The sequence below is a fragment of the Cryptotermes secundus genome, unplaced genomic scaffold, assembly GCF_002891405.2.
Source record: "Cryptotermes secundus unplaced genomic scaffold, Csec_1.0 scaffold690, whole genome shotgun sequence".
Lineage (NCBI taxonomy): Eukaryota > Metazoa > Arthropoda > Insecta > Blattodea > Kalotermitidae > Cryptotermes > Cryptotermes secundus.
This window is the reverse complement of record NW_019740662.1, coordinates 277870-302304: the sequence shown is the minus strand read 5'-3', so window position 1 is coordinate 302304 and position 24435 is coordinate 277870. Positions and strand designations below refer to the sequence as shown.

General features: G+C 38.3%; 1 protein-coding gene across 4 annotated transcripts in view; it reads right to left on the bottom strand.

Moving 5' to 3' along the window:
• Positions 1–24435, bottom strand: part of LOC111872544 (protein melted) — a 54905-nt gene that overhangs the window by 16369 nt on the left and 14101 nt on the right. For all 4 annotated transcript variants that reach the window (XM_023866571.2, XM_023866572.2, XM_023866570.2 and 1 more), the window contains exons 6-11: positions 19174–19337; positions 14866–15254; positions 11450–11760; positions 9827–10064; positions 8738–8856; positions 4679–4998 (exon numbers count right to left, since the gene is read on the bottom strand). In XM_023866571.2, coding sequence (XP_023722339.1) covers positions 4679–4998; positions 8738–8856; positions 9827–10064; positions 11450–11760; positions 14866–15254; positions 19174–19337 — 1541 coding nt within the window. The remainder of the gene's footprint in view (positions 1–4678; positions 4999–8737; positions 8857–9826; positions 10065–11449; positions 11761–14865; positions 15255–19173; positions 19338–24435) is intronic.

Genomic DNA, 24435 nt, shown 5'->3' with positions numbered 1-24435 from the left:
CTACAAAAAAGGAACATATTTATACAAGCAAATCGAAAAACACCAAAGCTAAGAGTAAACATAAGAATGCACAAAGTCTATCAGCCCATATGACTAATTTTATATTTCACTAGTGCACTTACATATAACACAGCAAAGCATGTGAGAAAAAAGCTTATACAAAGTACAGAATTAAAAAATCAATATAAGAAAATATAAAGAATACTAAGCAACCCACACAGAGAATCTTAAAGATCTGAACATCAAACGCAGTATAAGAATGATGTCATTAGATATCACAAACTTGTACACAAACATACTGATACAAGGAACAATATGAAGCTAAAGCTATAAAACAAGAAAAATAAAGACAAAAGCATGCAAACAGTCTAATTAACACAGAAAATTTTGAAACATAATTACTTTCAATCCAGAAATAAGATTTATGGACACAATAATGGTATACCAATATCAAGGATTACGGCCAGAATATTTGTACAAACAATGATAAATGCAAGCAAACTGGAGTACATAAACTTAAATGTAAGCTATCCAACAAAACATATATATGACAAACTGGGAGAAACTTCAAGGGAAGATACAAGGAACACATCCATAATATAAAATACAATAAAGAAAATTCCAATATAACACATCCTGAACACACACTACGAATATAAATAAATGGATGAGACCATGGATACCTGCAAACAATTTTATATAGATAAATAAACTCATATTAAATATGAGAGAAACATCAATAAGGGAGGGGCACAGGACATATTACAAATTCCACAACTAAAAGTGATTTACAAACTATGATTCAAGAGGTAATGCAGTTGTGACAGATGTGAAATGATTGATATAAATTATAAAAAAAATTGTCATGAGTGAAGACAGTCAGTTACAAGAAATAACATTGATAAGTAACTTTGTTCACCATCAAGGGCATTGCTGCACTCCAAACACTGCTCATCCTTCTGTTATCCTGTGAAACTTTCCCTCAGCCAATTTTATAGCAATATCTAAACAGAAACAGATATTCTTTCTGGTGATATACATGTCAACAGATGCCCATATCAGTCCAGTCAAATTAAGACTGTCATTTGGTGGTAAGGGAAAGAAGGAATGGACATGGTCAGATTGAAAACCAGCAATTATGAATATTCTGAATCTGGACTCGTTCATTTTAATAATATCACACAGATGTGGCTACTGAAAGATATGCCATGATTCAAAAGCCAGCTGATCTTGGCACTTTGGTACAATACAGCAGTTGGTGCTAGACTACTCTCAGAGCATGATAAAGAGCCAAATGTTAACAGAATTTGTTCTGTGGTGATAATCTCCAGACTCTGTCCTCAATTTAAATAATAATAAAGCATTCAGAATAAAGCTATTTTCATCATGATTATGCATGATGGTACTTTGCTGTCCCTTAGAAACAGTCACAAGTAGACCTGCAGTCATACTGTGGCATATAGACCCATTACTAAGCAGTGACTCTGTAAACAGCGACCATTTCTGGGCCATGACTCAATAAACACATACCTGTTGCTGGGCAGCAGATTCTTAATATTGCACCAGCTGGACTACAACAATGGTAATGGGGTGCTTCTACATGGTCTGTGCTGAGATGTTATACGCAAGAGACAAAGTTCAGTTGATTCTGCATGGGAGGCTGTGAAGAGAGGACCTTAGCATGTGAAGCTGAAGAATCTCCACTGTTAGAAGCCGCTGACAGGGAAAGGCTGGTGAGGTACAAGAGGCTTGAAAAGGCTTAGCGGGTGCTGTGATGATTGGTGAATTGTGGAGATCAACAGTGGGGCTTAATTGCTTGTAGTTCCGAGTTGTGTTAAGTGGTCAGTCAATCCATTCACTAATCCAAACCCCATCTGTAGTTGTCACACATGTCACGTGACAATACCGTTACTCCAGACATGTTCTTTTTGTGTGTTAAGAGTGAATATGCATTTTGCTCATGTGGGTGATATGGCACAATTAAATTTCATAATTATCTCTTCATCTTAGTCCTCTTGCATGACCAACATTTTTTTCAATAAGAACTTCTTTATCTTTGATTTTCTTTACCTAAAACCAAAGTCTCTAATTATGAGCCACAGAGCCCACATCCTTCCACTATTGACAATTTTTTCCTTACACTTACTAACAGTGATTGAAAATTACAACTTAATTACAAATTAAGTTAACTTCATGAAATTACCTTTAATTTGAATTGATTGGTGCTTAAAGCTGATTTTCGAAAATGTAACCACTGGCCGCAACACAGGCTACCCCTCGGTTGTGAACCGCGCTGGACATACCCCATAGGTAGCTCTCAAGTGTCGAGATAACGAGAACGCTCTGTCTGTAGCTGGCTAAAAATAGCGACCTGCCAGCTGACAGACGCGGTTCATACGAGGGCGTGTACAGGAATGAAAAAACGGTAATAACTCTGTAACCGTCCAAAATCGGACACATGTTTATATGGACTTTTGATCACAAAGACCTAGGAAATCACCTCCTACAGTTATGCCCTAAAGTCGTGAAACATCCTGTATAAGGAGCAGAACTTCATCAGGGTGGCCTACTGAGGTAGAAATATCAATGGATAATGAAAACTAGTGTCAATCACTAACTCTGCTGGGCAAATTTCTTCAAAGGCTGATAATCACCCAGCTGACCAAGAAATTTCCTGCCATTTATTGAATGGGCAGATTTATTACCATATTCTCCACAACAGTACACCATGGGATCCTACTCTGAGGTAGCTGAATCCAGTGCACACTTCTGCATGTCAGTTCTTTACAACTGACTTTAATATAATCCTCCCATCTGCAACTAGCTTCCCTTCAGGTTTGCCAACTAATATTCTGTATCCATTTTACATCTTCCCCATGCACGCTAAAAGCCCTATCCATCTGATCCTCCTTTGTTTGATAAAAATGATGAAGCTCCTCATTACGTATTTTCTCCTGCTCATATGTTCTCTATACAGTTAACAAAATACTCCAAATATAATATGTAAAATACAGCTACCATTGATGTATTTTGTTAATCTGTTTATATGGCAAGTTTCTCATACTTCTGCTATTTCCTCCATCAGAAATTCATGCACGTTTCTCAAACTCTCTCCTCAACAAGGTAAAATTATCATTTCACGCAATTCACAAATTCAGATTTTTAGACATGAGACAGGAACATGAATGATATAATTATGCAGCTGTGGCATTCATGCTTAAGGCATATTTTTGTACAGTTTAAAAGAGTTTTCACAGTGGCGTGTAACCATAACTTGAACTTGAGTTTTTCAAAACCATAGTGCTTTGGATATTGGTCACATTTACACCATGACAAGTGTTGGGGGAGATCTACTATATTGTGCCCACTGGACAGAACTAGTCGCAAGCACTGAACAAAAGAAATTCTGAGCGAAGAATATACTCTTGATATTGTAACGTGTCTTGCTACTGAAGACGCCGTTCGGGTTGTTAATTGGTTTATTTAACAACCTACAAGTCTTGGGTACAATTAATTATAACAGTGTTATGGGTTTACACAATTTACAAACCCTATGCACTAATCTATTCACTCTGTCTTCAGTAGTCTTCACTTATTCACAGTACAATACGGGAGCTATACCAGTGTCACTGTATTACACACTCCCAATACCTTCTCATGCTATCACTTCTAATCACATGTTCCGGTATTCTTCTTTCCGCTACAACTGAACTCGGCGACTGTTCCAACTGTCTCCGGCGGCGGCTATATTTCAACTGCCTTCGGTGGCTGCTGTATTTTAACTGCACTCGGCAACTTCACGATCCATACGGTGTCACTCCTGATCACACACACTTCACATACTGCTCTGTCGGCTTTTTATACCGTTCGCTGTTGCCTGTGTCAATAGTGGTATTGTGTGTTACATCACAGGAGGCAGCGCTGCCATGTCACTGTGGGGGAGGGGGAAGAGTGTTGACTGGCCTGTTACCAGAGCAACGGCAGCACTCCGATGCCGCCATGTCACCGGTGGCAGGGAAGGAGATGTCCTCCATCGCGCAATACATCACAATATGAAAACTTAACAGCAGGATGTGATAAAATTTCCAATAAAAATTAAGAAGAAATGAAACTGAAATCCCTTAGACGTAGGCTTAAAATTCTTCATAGAGTCACTATAACCAAATTTAGAAAATGACAGCTGAAAATTTTCTGTTGTAATCAAATACTGACAGTATAAGACAAGCAAATGATGCCAAGAAATGGCAAAAACTACAAGAGAACTAAAATCCCCTGTTGGTAAGGTTAGAATCTTGCAGAGGGTCACTACAGAATGACAGCAGAAAGTGCTTTCTGTTGACATTAACCATCATCAGCAGGAGACAGTAATATGTCAATAAAAACTGTAAAAGAATCCACTATGGAATAGTCATCTTACAATTGGAGATGGAAGCACAACAAGTTTTCAATATGCTATGATTTGAAAAAAAGAAACTCATGACAAAGTCCAAAATATCACTCCTAGTTATACATTTTTATATTTAATGTTAATTTAATTAATTAATTAATTAATAATTAATAATGTTAATCTTAATTTAAGAAATCCCCCATTACCAGTTAATTGTGGAATATTGGCTTAAATAAATTTAAATAAGCTGTTAAGAACTTTCAACCTAGTAACTTATATAAAGGAACATACCTGTGATGCAGCAGCAATGGCAGCATTACTCTGCAGGTTAGAATTGATGATGGTCACACTTGTATTTGCTCTTCTTGATGTCACAACTGTGGCTGGTAAAGTCTGTGAAGTTACTGTCTGAGCACATGACTGATTATGTGAAACTGCAACTGACTGACTTGCAGAATGTGTAGATGATGCTGAAGTTAGTACTGGCTGATTAAGAGCAATGTTACCAGAACTACTAAGTACACGGGATGGCATCATATGAGGCTGTGATGAAGTGAGGCTGTGTATTTTGTTGCCAGACTGACTAAGATTAATTCCTGTCATATTACTTGCTGAAAACAAGAATTAACACATTTTCAAACAGATCTATTATTAAAGTTTTACATCTGTTCATACATCTACTGAAACTGATAATTTCATCTTCTATCTTTCTTTAAAGAATCTCTAGTAAAACAAGATTACTGCCCTAGATCTGATCTAGGCCATACCGTGTTGTTTACTGCAATGAACTCTGGATTACCTGCAAGCAGATTACACAGTACCGCGAATACAAAACAAATTATTACATTCACCATAACCATCTCATCTCTAACCTTTGAACAACCGTTCATAAATTACTGTTATCTAACAAAACATTTTAGCAACATTCTGCAGATACTGTACTTCAGTGAAACAGTTGAGAATTTAGTCCTCAATTGATGCTTCTTTCACTACTCTTCTATAAAATGGCATGGGAAATGTAATGAAGAGGTACTAAAAAGCACAAATTCTTCACAACTCTGAGAGGGTTATGTTGTGGCCTGGTAATCTGTCATCCAACAAAAGCTGAACATTGAAACACAGGAAAAATCGTAAAATAAAAAGACCGAAAATGAAACACCAGTCCCAAAGGGTGAAATTGCCTCATTGGAGAAATTGAAAAGAAATAAAAACTAAATCATAACAAAAACAATGTTCATAAGTCACTACTTGATATAATGTCATGATTGCAACAGTTAACATTAATGTGAATCAGGATATGATTTGACTAAACGTGACAACACAAAAACATCTAAGTGTATTGTTATATTATAATTTTAAATTCTAAACCTTATTAACTTACTGTATATATTTTATAGTATTTTTATGAATATTTTTAAGCATCCACAACTTTTAATAAGTTTTAATATGTTTAAAGATATAGTGATGATTCTGTCACGTCGAATGTATTGACTATGTATAGAACAAAATACATTGATAATTGTAATAATGTAACACATATACTTATGTGAAACAATTCAATAGTTTCAGAACATTTCTATTAGTGTATATTCACCCGATGATGGCTTTTTAATAAGGCAAAACATGTAGCAAGTTGAAGAAAGCAGTCTTCTGGGATTTGGCACCGTGTATATGTGGCCCAGAAGACTGCTTTCTTCATAGTCACCGCCGTGAAAGCCTCAAATCTTACATGTAGCAAGTTATACCACTAAGATCAGTAAACTGACTATACACACTTGATGCAAATGAGATAATTGAGAGTTATGTTGTGACAGATTAAAACATATGCTTTATCAACTGTTGTGTCTATGTTACATGTTATGTAACATGAACTGGTGATTATGACTGATGAATGGAAAGGATGTGGAAGGGAGCAGTCATGGCCTATTTCAAGGCACTATACAAGGATTTGCCTGAAATGGCTGGAAAATGTGGTACATTAACTAGTTACACTATTTCTTTGACCATTCACTCTTTTGTTTATTTTCTCCTTCACCTCTGTCTGCATAATTTATTTACAACTTTGTTGCACATTACAACAGTCTTTGTTATCAGATTTATGCATATACTTTCTGGCTGCTTCCAGTCCTTTCAGTGCATCCAAGAATATTGCTTTTGCTTTATATTCTGCAACTTTCTCTTCCTCTTCTTGTTCTTCTCCTGGCCTTGCCATAGGTTAATCTAACACCTGGTTGACACTCCAGACTCCACAGACTTCTAGAGCGCTGTCACATGCTGGGTAGCCCTCAGTCTGCAAGAGGATGTAGACTATGCCAGTCATCCTCTTCTTCTTCTGTGAGTTTCACTGCACTGCTTTCATTGCTGCTGACATGATCAATCAAGAAACTACACTTCACAAAGCAGTTCCTAATTGTAGCAGGTGTTATCAGTCTCCAAGGTTCTACTACTAAGTGCACTGCAGACAACACATCTAGCTTCATCTGTGCAGCGTCTTGGAGCAGTCGCCCCAGCATCATGGTGGCAGTCTTCAAAATCAGCTGCTTTCTGTAATGGCACTTAAATGTATGGATGATTCTGAAATACAGAGGGTATGGCTGGGTGGTATAGTTAGCTGGGAGAAATAAAATTTTGGTGTCACTGAAAAATGTAATGTACTTTGAATAAGCATCACATGGATCAAAGCCATATTTTGCAACTTTTAGCACACAGTTTTCTAAGCAATGTTGTGTCTCCTCTTTAAGTCCGCTGATCCAACCAGTGGAAGCCAAAAAGAAAATCAGAGATCTGTAAGCCCTTTTCCTTGAGGTGGGTGCCATCTATGGAAACACTACTCTGATGTGCTTCAACTATGCAGCAAATGCAGATTTCACTTCCTCCAGTGGTGAACATTTCAATGACTTCTGCTGCTTGAAGAAAGGTCTACAGTGGATGAAACTCCTTTCAATTTCTTCACAGTTCGTCACAACAAGGTTTAATGCGGGCATTGAAAGTCTCAACTATGTACCTGTTCAACATGTGTTCCATTATGTGCATTAACTTGTACTGAAATATTTATTTTATCACTAACTGTAAGTGACTTAGGTTTTCCTTTATTATTCACATTTCATCCTCTTGCTGTGAAATCTGTCTTAGTCTAACTACAATTTGGCCTTTACAAAGAGAAGTCACATGGGCACAGGAAAATGAAATAATTTAACCTGTGTACATTTCTGTTACGTTTCACCTATGAAAACACAATAGTTACGGTGATGCAATTGTCATTCTTTGGTACAAAAACAAACTCTGTGGTTCTAGTCCGCAAGCGAACTATGCCCACTGAGCGACCACTGCTACTCAGAGAAGTTAGTGCTAACTTTAGCAGATACAAGGTATGGCGTGGTCATCACAACGATTCCCCACGGCCATTAATTTCGGTTCTCTAGACTGGCATTCTTTGGTCAACTTGTCAGACATGGGAGAGACAAATTGCCCTCAATAAGTTACTGTTATACTAAGATGCATCAGGTTAAAAACTTGTTTAGCACACCTGTGAGCTGTCTGAACTGCGATGGCAGAAAAATCAGCTCATGCGTGCTAGGTCATAGTGAAGTCATATGGTGCATGCTTGAATCACAGCCATGCATCAGCTACATGACACATGTTTCCACACTGAATTATTAGGGACTGCTAACACAGGAGGAGGTCTGTTGTCTCAGATAAAAAACTGTGAGAATTAAACTACAAAGTGTAAAATGTGGTACATTTTCACAGCCATGATTAGAAAACAAAGTGCAAAATAAAGGGAAATGTAAAGTTTCAGAGATGTAAAATCCATTAAGTTTAACATTAATCTTATGGGCATTTGGCCAGGACCATGCAAAGGGCATAAATTCGTGAAAAACATAAAATCCAAGATTGTAAGATTGAAGTTTCAGTGTAGTACCCATCAAGTAATAACTGCACAAAATTTCATCTGCCAATACATACTGCAAGTGTCAATAAAACAAAAAAGGGAAACATACGCAGAGTTACAACTGTGACTAATTCTATTCCTTTTGTGTAATTATCTCAAAGACACATATACAAATTGCAGAAAAATTTGGCATAGTAATGAATATTTTAATGTCCTGTCTCAACTGGTCATAGTTCCTGAATACTGATCATGACATAAGTACAGGTGCATGCGAGCATGCGTGAATGTATGAGTGGGTGGGAGTGCACAAGCACATGTAAACTTTCAGACCACTGCTAATTATCTTCCTGATCATTAACAAAGCTCATCGCTTTCCATTTCTCCAGCAATTCTAAATAAATTGAACACATCTCTTCTATACGTAAAATGAGTTTTCAATAAACTGTTGTTTTTCCTACCTATGTCTCTAGTTCCTGCTTGTACGACCAAAGGACTGTTATTCTGAATAGGCAGAGGGTAAGATGCAGAGATGGAAACAACCAGGTCTCTGTCTTCTCGTTGGCCAGATGAATTACCTCTGAAAAAATAACAGTCAAGTTGCATTACAATAAATCACTGATTTTCAGGTATGTGTTTAGAATTTTTCAATTACAAAATGTTACCAGGATATCAAATGCAGAGTTATCTCTCTCTTCATGGACCAGTGTCCTTCTTGTGCCTCTTGGAGAATCTAAAGGTTTATTACTGTGTTCATAAGAGGTCAGCATTGTCTCTATCCTGAACCAAATCAATCTGATCCACACTCTCTCTCATTCTACAGTATCTTTCAGGTCCATCCACGCCTAAGCCTTCCAAGTTTCCTCTTCCTTTCAGGTTTTCCATCCAAAACTCTGTATACATTTTCTATCTCTCCCATGCATGTTACAAGCCCAAACCATCACACTCACCACAATCTGAATCACCCTAATAGTATTTTATGAGGAATACAAATTATGAAGCTCCTCAATATGCAGAATTTTCTGGCTTCCTGTTACTTCATCCCTCTCAGGTCCAAATATTCTCCCCAGTACCTAATTCACAAACTCCAAGTTTCATAACCACACAAACAAGAGACACAATTATGGTTCTGTACACCAATATGTTTATCCTCACATTTGTCAATGGGGCACAGGAAGGAAAAAGATTATGATTCTAACTGAATCATAGTAAACATTTCCTAAATTTATTCTACTAGCACTTTTTACATGAAACACTTTTGATCCGTTACTGTTGTTTTCAAATATTTTAACTTAGTAACATTTTATAACATGTCTGATCAAAATAAATCTTGGAACCATTGTTTTAAGCTGCCTGCAACTCATTCATTACACCTGTTCTCCATATATGATGGCCATCTCTTCCAGAGTATGCTGCGCCCATGCTGTAGAGGCAAGGAATTATGAGAGCTGCAATTCACTACATCTGCTTCATTCAAACTGCACTAAAAATTAGTCTACTTCATAAATAAGCAGTCCCATCATGCAAGGAATAAATTTAATCTGTCTTACATTATGCTTTTATTGGGACTTGCTGTTGTGACTGTAACTCCTCCACTTGAAACCTTCTGAGCTGCTGACACACTGTATTGCCTCCCACCATTGATTGTGGTGATACTACGGTTATTGCTTATAACAGTGGGTCCACTCACGGAACTGGGCACTGGAACCAGGTTTATTTGCTGACTGGAACTCAGTCGCGTCATGCTTTTATGGAGGCCACCAACAGAGCCCACACGACTACCACCAACTGTAAGATACCGGGACTACAGTAAGGCACTGGTTTCATTTACACGTCATCCATTCGCTCATTTACTTTTGGCATTAGAATGCAAACATTTCAAACCACTAACATACAAACCCACACTGGGCAGTTCAATCTAATCCACTCACAAAGACCCAGCTTCTTGGAATTCTTCTTAGTATTATTATACAAATGATTTTTACTCACTTAGTTCAGGTTTATTTAATGATGCTCCCAGTAGCTCAGGCTATTCAGTATTGAAGGAGAAAATGGTTCAGTAAATAATAAATTGTAAAAGATTAGAAAATGCTTATGGAATAATTTGAAGTACTATCATGGAACTCCTTGGAGGGACTGAAGAAAACTGCTTAGAACATCAGTAAAGACAGTCTTGTGTCTTCACTGAGATCCCATCTGTGCACATTCTAAATACAAGTCAGAAGCATTACCACTTCAGCCAATGTTCTCAAAATAAGCCTATATGAGATTCCTGATATTCACAGTGGCACAGATTCATAAGGTCAGAATTATGATATACTGCTTCTACCTTCAGGGTAGAAGACAGTAATGTGACATGGACGGCGCAATGCACGGTAAACCACCCCCCGTGACATAACAGCACTTCCCACAGTAACATAACAGGGGACACCGTGGTTACTACGCACCAATATCAACTCTCGGCAGCGTTCCCCAGCAACGCCTCTAAACACGGTGTTTACGCAACAGTGAAGCGAGGTGGGGTTTCTGCTGTCCAACTGAGGGTTTATAAGGGAGACTGGAATGTGTAAGGAGTTGAATTGTAGCAGCCGCCGAAGCCAGTTGGTATTTGAAGCAGACAGAAGACAGTGGAAGTCTAGCAGCCGTGGAAGAAGAACATAATGCGTGATCAGAAGAGTTTATGTGTGATAATCAGTGATAGTTTGTGATAACTTAGAAGGTATTGTGAGTGTGTTATTCAGTGACATTTGTAGAGCTCCCGCGTTATAAATACATGAAGACTACTGAAGAGATTATTGTGTAGGGTTTGTAAATTGTCTAAACCCACAAGAGTGTTATAAGTATTCGTAGTTGTGACTTGTAGGTTGTAAAAAAAACCAATTAACAATCTGAACAGTGTCCTCAGTAGCAAAACACGTTACAGTATGTTTACTCAATATGTTGGTATCAACCTATCAGACTACCAGGTGTCATAACCCAGGAGGAAGAGCAGCCAAAAATGAACATGGTGGTGGTAGGGGTGGTAGCAGAATAATAATACTTTCATATTCTTATGTCACAGACTCAACATTTCCTAAACTGTACCTCTTTCCTGACACCTGCGTCTGAAATGGAAACTGAAATTCAACTACCCACCCCCCCAATAAACATGGTTCAGACCCAAAAATACTGACCAATGTTCAGTCTTGTCATGCTCCTGTTGCCTATAGATGTGTGTAACCTTCCTGTACTCCGACTGTCACCCCCAAGTCTTGGACGGTTTATAACCAAGCGATTCACTTCTTGACGATTCAACCAGCACCCTCCAACATCTTGCTGAGCTAGAATTGTCTGCCTGGGACATGAAATCAGCTGTTCTTTTGCTCCTACTCCTGGTGCCACTTGCTGCTGCTGGGTCTGCACTGACAGGCTCTGCTGCAGATCTGGTCGACTTCCGCCAACTTTCACAATAGTTACACCACCAGACATCTGGTTTACCTGTGTACTAACAAAATTACTAACATTACAATTCAGACATCTTGAACAAAGAAGGAACATCTACACAGTCGCAGACTAAGCGAGTGGTGTGAAAACTACAAAGAATAAAGTGACCATAATGAAATAATTACAATAAGCATAGAAGGGAAGCCAATTGTCTAGAATATGTGGGAACCTCAACATCTCACGACTCTATGGGCCTCCATGGCCGGTTACAGGGATACCTTTACTTTGACTTCTTTACTTATAGAAGGGAAGATCATTTCTAATTGGAACTTAATGAATGGAAATGTGAGGCTGTGCAGCAGATTCAAATAAATCAGGACAGGATCTGGAGGCAGACACTTGTGATATGGTAATGAACCTTTCGATCCCATGAAAGGCAAGGCATTTCTCAACAACCAATGTGACTACCAGAATCTGAAAGAAATGTATTTAGTTTTGGTAGGCTCTTGTGAAAATGATAACAAGCCTTCAGCTTCCATAAAATACAGTTAATTTATTGACCAGCTGAGAAAATATCCATTTCTCAAGCATGATTCTGCTCCATGAAGTTCATGCAGTTTGTTAATTTTATAAAGTTAACCCAAGTCCAGTTTCTTGGTTCATACTATCTCAACTGCACAGGTTATGCAGCACTGGAGTGGAAGGATAACGGCAAATCATGAACTGAGACAGATGTCAATGGAAATGGCTGGGACCTATTTTAAGGTAAAATCCCAGCATTAGCCTAGCAGAACTGAAGAAACCACAAAATACCCTGTGCCACAGTAGCAGACCTCTGGACTATGATAAGGATTTCCTGAATGTGAAACATGAATGCTTCCCATGACATGAAGTTCATAAACACTAGGAAATGTTAAAAGTAAGAGAAAATCAATAATTACAATGGTTCATTAATTCAGATACGAAAAAACATGATAAATAAGAGCTGATATCAACAATGGAGAAAAACTTTGCATAAAGACTAAATAAAACAAAATACTCCTTTATTAAATTTGAAAAGTCATGAAAACAAGATGATTCTAAGAAAAATCTTACTACAGTAAACTCCCAGTTATCTGGCAAGTATGGGGAATGGAATCTTCTGTTTAGACGAATCTGCTGGTTGTGTGAGAAGAGAAAAGCTCTTACAGAAACCCCCAAGATTTACACAATTTCTCCCTTCTCCAGTCTTTGGCACACTTCCATTTTCTGTTTCAAGTACAGGACGTCTTCTTTACAGATACAGTGAATTGATGGGTGGAAGATTTTGGGTATAATGTAACATGATCAGAAATTCAACTTGCCTCTGCTGTAATCACAGATCAATGTGACTGTAATGACATCTGCTTGAGAAGATGCTGGGCAGCACTTCTAGTTTTGCAATGCAAAATTTTTATAATAATGGTAAATTTCCTTTGAAATTTTTGTCAGTTGCATGAAGATTCCAGATCCTTGGTGACTAGCTATCTGGGAATTTATCATATACATATCTCACAGAATACAGGCGCAAAATGTAGAAAAAGACGTTAACTTTTACAAAGTATGATCAAAAAAAATATCAGAACTACATCACTGGAAATTCAGACACAACACTTACACAAATATGTGGATAGCTGATCTTCAAAGCAGACTAATTCAATGCATATACACCTAGTCCACTTTCAAGTATTTTAGAGAATACAAAACTCTTATGTGTACAGCAGAATCAGTTAATACAGACCATCCTGGCACTGCATCTAGTTTAAGCAAGCTAGAAGAAACAAAGTGTTTTACTAATATAACTTACAAGCTATGTATGCAGTGTATGCACTGCAAGACGGAATAAACAAATCATGAACTTAAATCAGTGCAACAGGACGCTAAAATATAACATTATTTATAAAAGGTGAATTTAATTTAAGCTTGCTACATAAAACAAATAGATCCCCTAAAAGAAATTAAAAGTTGTTTATAACAGGTAAACATGTTAATACTGTATGCATCACTAATTACGTGTTACAGTATTTTACTTCTGGCAACTGTACCACAAGGACCAACGAAGATTAATCAAACCTGTGTGACAGCCAGTTTCCTCACCAAGATTCTACTGATGACCCGCTGAATATGAAGCACGAATTTAAAAAAAGATTCATACTGAAATGTGGCAGTTCTGGTCAGATAATTCTGATACCCTTTTCAGCTTCAGGGTAAGAGATAATAGGTGCTTGGATAAGGTTTAATTCTTCACACAAATGCAAGTAAGAATAAATTCACTATAATCTTATGTAATTATCGCTTGCACAATAAAACCAGCAGTTAAAGTTTCCTTGAGAAGCAGTAAAACTGAATTCTTTTACTGAGGGAAATCTTAAATGGAAGACGTTTAATGTAGGATATTTATTTTTAATTACTGAAACTGAATATTATATTATGAAAAACATTAAATTGGACAATATTAAAATGGGTTCTGCTGAAATATACAAATACTTATGCATTTACAAAATTAAAAAAATTTTACTGTGGGCTTACAATGTACAACCATTACTACTCGTATACCACAGTCATTGGTAATTAATGCAGTAAGTTTCCAGAAAAAATGAGAAGAAATAAAGATAGAAATAGGACATGGAAATTAAGACTGTGAAGACAGATGATGAATGGGAAAGATAAAGTTAAAACATATTTTAATCATGCAGTATTCTAAAAACAACAAAGATAACTTATGTTGGATACTGTCCATAGTCTTGAGTTTTCTTTAAATACAATGTTTTGGGAACTGGACCTGTTTCTGACATCAGGTGTAGGGAAGGAAAAATTCTTACTTAGTTGTACCCAACAGAAGGAGCTAGTCTCAATTACTGAAGACCAGCTCCTTCTAAAGAGGACCAACTGAGTAGGAACCGTTCATCATACCTCTTGACAGAAACAGGTCCAGTTTCTGAAATGTTTTAAAACATTCAAGACAATTAACAATATCCAAAATAATAGTCGTGTTTATTGTTAACACCATCACCAGAAAACTTTAGACATGGCATGTAGCATTTAATCTGAAATAAGCAACACTCTGTATGATGCAGATGAATCAAGTTCTACAAGATATAATTTGGTACTGACAGATCCATTCTCTTATTTTCTATTTGATTCATACTTGTTATTTGACTGATTCTTGTAGCTACACTGCTTTACTTCTGCCAACATCTTCTCATTCACCAGAACAGGGTAGCTACTACACAGTAGTGTAGCCTCCCTTAATAATGTCCCTTGACTTCCACGGTCAGCCTTTGGCAGATGTTCCAGCACAAAATTCAATGCTTCTTGAGCATGATCCTTATTGAGTTTACCAACTGAAGAAATTACTTGGGCAGCAAGGCAGAGAGTATTTGGGTGACATTCTGCCGCCTGCTTTATCTTGGACAGATGGTCAACAAGTAACTGTGGACGCTTGCCTGCCATATTGAGGAACACTTGCATTGTTGCTGAAGTGGTTGAGGCAGTGCTCAAGTATTCACAAAGCTGTGGCAAACTCGGCTCAAGAAGCTGAAAGAGAACATTACAGTTCAATTACCTCCTTTAATTCTATGTTAACTTCAGAAAGGAGCAATATACAAATGTATACATTTTCTTTGGCTCTTTACAACTAAAGAGCAGAGGTGCACCAGAAAACCCAGCTGTGCTAGTTAATCAAAATCATCAGCAACAAACCTCCCACATTTAAAAAAAAAATACTATTTGGCCCACTCTCCTTATTTTAAAAAAATAAAATAGGCATATGAGATCACCTTGCTCTGTGCATGTATCTGCATGTGTCTTCCTCCTAACAACTTTTGAACGCTTGAACTGATCTTTATGAATAATGTATAACAACAACAACAACAACAACAACAACAAAGCAGCCTCTGAAACTGTTTACTGACTTTGTTATGTATACATATGGAAATGTTTTCCTACCTGTATCAAGTACTCAAATTGTAGTGAAAGAAAAGTAGGTGATCAGTTGGTACTTCTTGCCAGTACCATGTTAATGAGTATAAAAATATGAACAGGTATACCTCACTCAATGACAGGGTCAGGTTCCTCAAAAACACATTATCAGAATGGCAATTTTCAATATATGCACATGTTGTACTATCAGCATTCCTTGAAAAGGAATTATACTATATTTTAAATATAGTATAACAATTCTTAGGAGCATGAAAATTGTGAAAGAACTAGAGCAGATGTATTCTATTTTGCATAAATTTTGCATAAACTGACAATATTTTGTATAAAACATGTTGATGAAATAAAAGATCAATATAGTTTTCAAGATAACAACTAAACATAAAACAGCCAGAATTGTATATTCCAAATAAATTACACCTCAGCTTGGTGAGAAACGTCACAATTATGCTTTACTTATTTAATAACACTTTCTCAGCTACAATGGTTACATGGTATCAAAACAGTACAGTGAAATGTGAATGAAGAATCAGACAGAATGTTAAATGAAACAATAGTATTACAATCTTCAGCCAATGGCAACTAAGATAAATCACCACAAAAAGTACATCAGGACAAATAGTTACCAGACCAATCACAAACCTGGAACTTCTCAAATATGAAACAGGAGTACCAACCAGTCAGTTATGATGTATCCTACAGTGCTGTATTTCTGTGCCACTTGAAAGTATTGTCACTCAAATGTGTACATTTTTAACATGTTTTGGAAATGATTTTTCAGACATCATTATAATGAAGTGTCATTAAATGAGGTGTATCCATATTCAGCATTAGCATAAAATGAAAGAGACTAGAACTAAATATGTAGGATCTGAGGCTTTCACAGAGGTGGTAATGAACAGTTCTATCTTCTGGAATATGACGCTTTGTAGTCCCTTGAAAGTCAACTGAAGTTTCAGAGGAACATGTCTCCATCTTGAGGGTCAAAGATTAAGCCAAGCAAGAAACCAGTGTGAAAGCTGGTGGCAATACCTGTTTTGACACTGGTTTCTTGGCTTATTTTACAAACCTAGCCAATAAATTAACTCCATGAACACCAATGCCTACCACTAGTGCCATTTGTGGAGTAAATCCTGAACACTCGAGACTAAAACCTAAGAGAAACCCCATGATGAATCTGTCACGTCATATGGATCTCTGTGAGTTGGTAACCTCATTGCTGATAAGGGGGATCCAGATGGGAGAAATTTCCAGATTTAGTTCGCTGATTGGATTGGTTGAGCATGCCATGTGGGTAGATTCCTTATATTTCTTATACATGCTGTGACTTTCAATTTCTAAAATCCTAGATTCAGTCCAGCCTACCCTATGATCCTCTTCATATGCATGCTGGACTAATTTTTATTTTTCTAGAAGACCCTCATTAAGATTGTGCCTATGTTCACAGAGCCATACGGCCAGAGATCTGCCTGTTTTGCCAATGTAGCTTCTGCAACATTCACAGGGAATACTGTAGATGCACCGCGCGGTCTGTTGCAGATCTCTTTCTGGTCTGGTTTTGTGAACTCCTATGGATGTGTTTAGTTCTGAAAATTGTCCTACTGTTAAATCGATTCCCTATCCATTTTCTACCTCTCTTCTGCTTTATCACAATTTTTATTTCATATTCTCCTACTGTCTCCCTTCAACACAGCCTTGTCTCAGGTGATTAAATAGCTGTGTGAATCTGACAGGGGTTGCCTAGTGATTGAGGTTAGCTCTTTCTAAGGGACCCAACAGAGTAGGTGTCTCCCCCTCACATGAGGACAGGAGCAGATCTATTTTCTCAAACCTTGTGTTTTCTACACAGAGTTACTGGGATTTTGGACTCTTTCCGTTGTCTGGAATATTAGGTAATAGAGGACACAACATTTCAGAAACTGGATCTGTTTCCATCTTCAGGTGAGAGAGGAAGACACCTACTCAGTTGGGTCCCTTAGACAGAGCTGATCTCAATCACTGGATTTGCTCTTTCTAAAGGGCCAAATTGAGTAGGTGTCTTCCGTTCTCACCTGAAGATGGAAAGAGATCCAGTTTCCGAAATGTCGTGTCCTCTATTACCTAAAATTCTGGATGATGGGAAAAGTCCAAAATCCTAGTAATTCTGTGTGTCATCCTTAATCGTCAGAACCCTTTAGAATCTACTTCTGTTTTATAGCTTTTCAGAATACCAGATGATGGACAAAGTCTGAAAACCCAATAGTCCTAGATTGATGATGTTTTTCAATCACATATTATAATGGTTCTATGCTTTTGTGTTATGTACTTCTGCCTGAAGGGTGAGCAATTCTGCATTCATATAACCATTACTAACGTTCTGGATTGCAAGTTTTCTCGCCTTTGTCTGACTAGGGAGAGGCCCAGAGGGTGGACTAATGGTAGTACTTTTTGGAAACCTGCAAGTACATTCAGGAAAAGAAATTACACAAAAAAGCTGCAACTATTTAGGAATCACTCATAATGATAAAAATAATGGAAGAAAGATCCATTTTATACACTTTTTCCATACATGTAACATTAGGAAAGTGTTAATGAATTTGTCACCATAATGAAGTTCCTGCTACAAGCCAAACCCATTCTATCACAGTTATATTGCCTATGTGAAAATTTCTTCAGTGCAATTATGCCACACTTTACATACTAAATTCTGCCCTCTGTTCCAATGTAACTCTAGGTTTATATTTGTTCTAAAATTTGATCTAATAGTATATGGTCCCCTTTCAAACTTTCTATGGTAACATTTTTACATAATTAAAATATTTCCATAGTGATTGTGTAACTATTATATAATATCTAATTCACTCATACTCCATTCCAACTGTCTCTAGTGATGTTGTAACTCCCTTTTCCTCTGAAACCATGAGTTTCATATACTGAATTCATTTCTAATACAAAGCTGTAGTTGATTTTCTCCTGTGCTATATCTTCCTGCTTCACAATTATCTCCCAATGCATCAAATCCTTCTCCATATTCTCCTCACACCTGAATATTATTATTCCCAGTTACAAAACAGGTTAGTCTAGATGTAATGTTCTAACACCTGCACTGGGGTGTTGCTCAGTTCAAATATCAGCCACAATACAGGTTATCCTGGTTGTGGTTTTAATTTTTTCTTGGTTCTCCCAGCAAATGTTGCAGTATTACCTCAATTATGCCACTAGCAATTCTGTGCAAATACTTTTCGCCATTCACATCATTCTACAATCTGAAGCTATACAGTCTGGAACTGGCAATAGTTTTAAATAACCCACACACACAAGAAAATATTCCCCATTATGCATACTGTTTCTCCTACAGCACCTCTGTCCACTTCAGTAAAAAAACTTCTTTTTACATGGCACTGGAGCCAACCTAAGTGCATATACCAAAATTAACTCTACTACTTGTCCATCCATAATTACTGGAATCCAATACTGAGATGACAAAGTGTGATAATTATGCATGAAATTACAACATTTCAGACAAATCTGTACTTACACATGGGTTATTTTTTGCAATGAGAGCAAATAAGTTGAGTAGTGCCAGTTTCTCAGGATTTTCACACAAAGGCAGAAGTGAGACAAGGGCCATCACATGTTCATGTAGAGGTTCTGTATTTACTGCATAGATTTGTGGTAGTACACGGCAGAGAGGATAGTTACCTGTAATTAAATGTTACACATGAAGCCCTTTGGTTCTCACCATGATAAATTATTTTGTAATTCTTACTTTCTTTGTAGTTTGTGGGATACTGTGCATCTAGGTTGTGTGCAGAGGAAATACAAAGCCTGATCGATAGTTTCATTAGTACATTTACGAGGCATATCCACAAAATAAGTTCCGTTTGCAAATATTGCCGCTGCAGCACTGCGGTCAGTGTGGTGGGCATGTGTGTAGTGTGTTGGTCCTTTTGGAAGGCACAGACGCCATATGCATTTACACATCATCCTGTGTGTTTACGATGTTCAAGAAAATCAAGAACCCCGGCGCATATGAAATGCAGTCTGTAATCCATTTCTTGAATGCAACAAATATGAAACCAGCTGACATTTGTTGTCAACTCTGTGAGGTGTATGGAGAACATGCCATGAGTGATTCAATGGTAAGGAGATGGGTGAGACACTTTAATGAAGGACACGAAAATGTGCATGATGATCCGCGGAGCTGTCGACAATCTGTGGTTAATGAAGATGTGGTGTGTGCAGTGGAAGAGAAGATGCAAGAGAACAGACAATTCATCATTTCATCACTTTCCCTGTCACAGTCACTTCTTCACAAAATTGAATCTGATAAACTTCGTTTTCAGAAATTTTGTTCACGCTGAGTGTTGAAGTTGGTTATGGATGAACATAAAATGAAACAGCGGGCCAGTGCGTTGACCTTTCTGACATGATTCAGTGAGCAAGGCGATGACTTCTTGAGTCACACAGTCAAAGGGGACAAGACATAGGTGTCGCATGTAACTCCTGAATCAAAGCAGCAGTCCATGGAATGGAGGCACACATCATCACCAATAAATAAAAAATTCGCTCACAAGATCATGTGCACAGTATTTTGGGACAGAAAAAGCGTCCTGCTTGTGGCATTCTTTTTTCAAAGCTCAATCAATGCAGGTGTCTACTGCAACACACTTAAGAAACTGCATTGTGGGATCCAGAACAAGCAACATGGCATTCTTAGTCGGGGTACTGTGATGCTTCATGACAAAGCATGCCCTTACACTGCCACTGAAACCCAAGATCTCACCACAACATTTGGCTGGGAACAATCTGGTCATCCCCCTTAAAGCCCAGACTTAGTGCCAAGTGATTTTCACGTGTTCCTGCATCTGAAAACTTTCCTTGGTGGCCGGCGGTTCCATGATGACGAGGTCAAAGAAGCCGATAACACATGGTCTGAATCACAGGTGGCATCATTCTACGATGCAGGGATACAAAAACTGGTGCCCCGCTATGAGGAACTATGTCAAAAAGTAGTGTACAATATGTACATCAATTCACAATATAAATGGTTTGGAAATAAATTTTTTTTCCCCAATATCCCATCAGAACTTACTCTCCTGGATAACTTACGTACTTCCAAGAAACAAAGTACATGATAGCTATATGAGAAACCCATCTGGTCAGCCTCATTGGAAATCCAGTTCAGCTGTCAACACATACTTGAAGACGGTGTAGAAATGTGAATATTTGCAGGGTAGTAGTTACTGCCATATAAATAAGGAAGAATTGACCATTCTTCTCTAGACCGGAGCCGCTATTTCCTTAAAATAGCTCCTCAATTATAATCACGAGGCTAAGTGGACCCTGTTCCAGACACACTAGTTCTCAGAAAAAATCTGGTAGCGCCGGGAATCGAACCCAGAACTCTGGATCTATAGCCGGAACTCTAACCACCAAACCACAGAGGCAGTGTAAGCTTGTAAACGTTTATCAAATGCTAATAATGAAGATATTTTGAATGTTTTTTTATTCTGAAGACAGTAATTCTGATCTTGGTAACAAAGAAATAAGAGTCATGACTAGGGCCCAGATTTTTTGAAAATGCATATTTTGAGGGCTTTGGGTCGTTACTGCATATTCTAAACGTAAGAGCATATTTCTGCATATACCATATGTCCAAAAAGTATCCGACTTTATTTTTTCCGCTGTAATGGCCAAAGGGGTGGGGAAACTGAGAGTAGTGGTAGAAGGGACTTTCATGTGCATGCCTGATTTTTGCTGACTCGCAACACTGCCGGATGCATCTGTGGCTAACAGATAGCGAAGTGGCATAACACGTGTTCGTTGCATTCGCGTGTCGCTCAAGACGACAGAATGCTTGGAGCAGCGATACTGCATTAAGTTTTGTCAGAAACTTGGGGATACCCAAGCGGAAACAATTCACAAAATTCAGCAGGCTTTCGGCGATGATGCAAGGGGGGGTCACTCATATTAAAGAGTGGTTCAACCGCTTTAAACATGGCCATATGTCAGCGGACAGTGAGCATCGTTCCGGGAGACCATCAATGAGCCGAGATGCTGATGTCATTGAAAAAGTGTGGACAATGATCATGGAGGACCGTCATTTGGCCATCCGTGAAGTTGCTGATGAGGTTGGGATCAGCACAGGTTCCGCAAACAAAATTTTAACCAAGAATTTGGGAATGGAAAGAGTGGCGGAGAAATTTGTGCCCAAGCTGCTTTCGCCGGAGCAGCAACAACTCCACCTTGAGGTCGCGCAGGACATGCTGGAGTGCGCCAACAGGGATCCTGAGTTCCTGAAGACTGTGATCACTGGTGACAAGTCATGGATGTATGGATATGACCCAGAAACCAAGGTTCAGGCGTCACAATGGAAGCATCCAACATCCCCAAGGCCCAAAAGAGCACGACAGGTTCGGAGCAATGTGAAGGTGATACTGACTGTTTTTTTCAATTACTGGGGTGTTGTGCATCATGAGTACACACCACTAGGCCAGACTGTCAATAAGGAGTACTACCAAGAAGTCCTCCGCCATCTTCATGATGCAGTTTGGCGCAAGAGACCGGAGCTGTGGGACGCACGCAACTGGCAGCTGCATCATGACAATGCCCCAGCTCATTCACACCTGATCCAGGGTTTCCTAGCCAAGCACAGCATTCTGCAGGTTCGCCAGGCTCCCTACTCTCCTGACATGGCTCCTTGTGATTTCTGGCTGTTCCAGAGATTGAAGACATCGTTAAAAGGCTGCCGTTTTGACAGCCACAAGGACATCATACAAAATGGCGCAGCTGCACACCATTCCAAAAGAAGCCTTCCAGAATTGCTTCCAGCGATGGAAGGACTGCTGGGCTAAGTGCGTGGAGTCACAAGGGTCCTAGATTAGGTATTGTAACCACCCAGATACAGAACTTTTTTTCCCGGCCCAAGGTCGGACACTTTTTGGACAGAGCAGTACNATTCACTGCTGAAATACTAAACAACCTGCTTCCATGGCCGAGATACAGGGCGCCCATATTATAAGGTAAGGTTATAAAACCACCATTTAAGATCATTTTAGTGAAAGTTTCATGTTCCTATCTCATAGAATTTAAGAACAATGATGAATAAATAATTTTCGAGCAAAATTTAAATGGCCGGCTGAATATATTACCGCAGGAGCCGCGGCCGCGGAATTTAAATGACCACGTCAAAGGGTTAATGTGTTACTCTTTACTTTAATAGTCTGCATCAAAAAAGTGTTCATGTACTGAAAATGCCCAAAGAAAAGTGCAGGAGTAGATATTTAAAAATTCGGTGGGTGTTGGGTAATAGTGACTATTCAACAGATGGTGTCGTCGTGTACTGTCAAGTGTGCTCAAAGGAAGTAAACTTTGAAAAGAAATTTCAACTTGAACAACACTCAAGAACGACTGCACATATTATGACAAAGAAGAGGAAGAATAACAGCACACCACAACAACTACTTCTTACACAGGTCAAACCCAAATCCTCTGTTAATACACTTTCAGCCCATCTTTATAAGGCTTTAGTATGAAGCAACATTCCATGGAATAAATTAAGCAATCCAGTTGTGCGATCTTTTCTGGAGAAATATTGTGTAACTAAAAAAATTCCAGATGAATCAACTCTTAGAAAAAAATATCTACCTTTGCTGTATGAATCTACTCTGGAGTCAATCCGTTCTACATCAGAGTGAACTGTGTCTGGATATCGGTGGATGAGACAACTGATTTATGTGGCCGATACATAGCAAATTTCGTAGTTGGTAAGCTACATCCAGACAAACCCAGCAACCCTCATCTTCTTGCTTGCAAAGTACTAGAGAAAACCAACCATAGCACAATGGCAAGATTTATAAATGATTCTCTGCGACTACTATGGCCATCTGAAATTGAGAATAATTGTTGTAAGGTGCTTGTATTGCTCACAGATGCAGCTTCCTATATGTTGAAAGCAGCAAAGGCCTTACAAGTATTTTATCCAAATCTTATATACGTATCCTGTTTAGCGCACGGATTACACCGTATTGCAGAAAAAATATGCACACAGTTTCCAGCTGTTAACGAAGATGAGTATGCATGTGTCCGTGAAGCAAAAGTGGTGTTTGGAAGTGATACTGTTTATGAAGATGTGAATTTTATCCATGCACATTTTTCTAGTTTCAAAAGCCACTGAGAGCTTAGAATCTTGTGGTGCACTCCTTCACGACTCACTTCAACTCGTTCAGAAAGCAACTTGTTCACTGAATTCCGCTCCAGGCGAAATTGGAGACAAGATTAAATGCAAGTTAGAAATGGTGTTGAAATCGAACCCAGGACTAAAAGAGATTCAGTCAATTAGTCAGTACTTGAGTGGAATTAGGGTATCTTTGCCAGATGAATGTTCCAAACCTTCGGTGTCGGTGTATAAATACTGTCCAATCATGTCAGTTGATGTAGGAAGATCATTCTCAGCCTATAAACTCATTTTGATGGCCAATAGACGTAGTTTCTATCCAGAAAACATTGAAAGACTTCTAGTTGCCTATTGTGATGCTACTTTCTGCAGTGAATGATACATGTAAATAGGTGAGTCTGAATAAAGTGACCTGTTTCTTAAGTGAATACTGTTTTATTTTTGGTGCATATTTCCCTGCTTTTTAGTGCATATTTTAAGTGATTTAGCGCATAAAGATCCAGGCCCTAGTCATTACAAAGAGTTCTACTGTATCTTCTGAGATATAATTCCATGTAGTTCACTGAAGCTTGCTACCTGCTTCATGCTTACTTCTTTCTTGGCTTATTCTTTGACCATCAT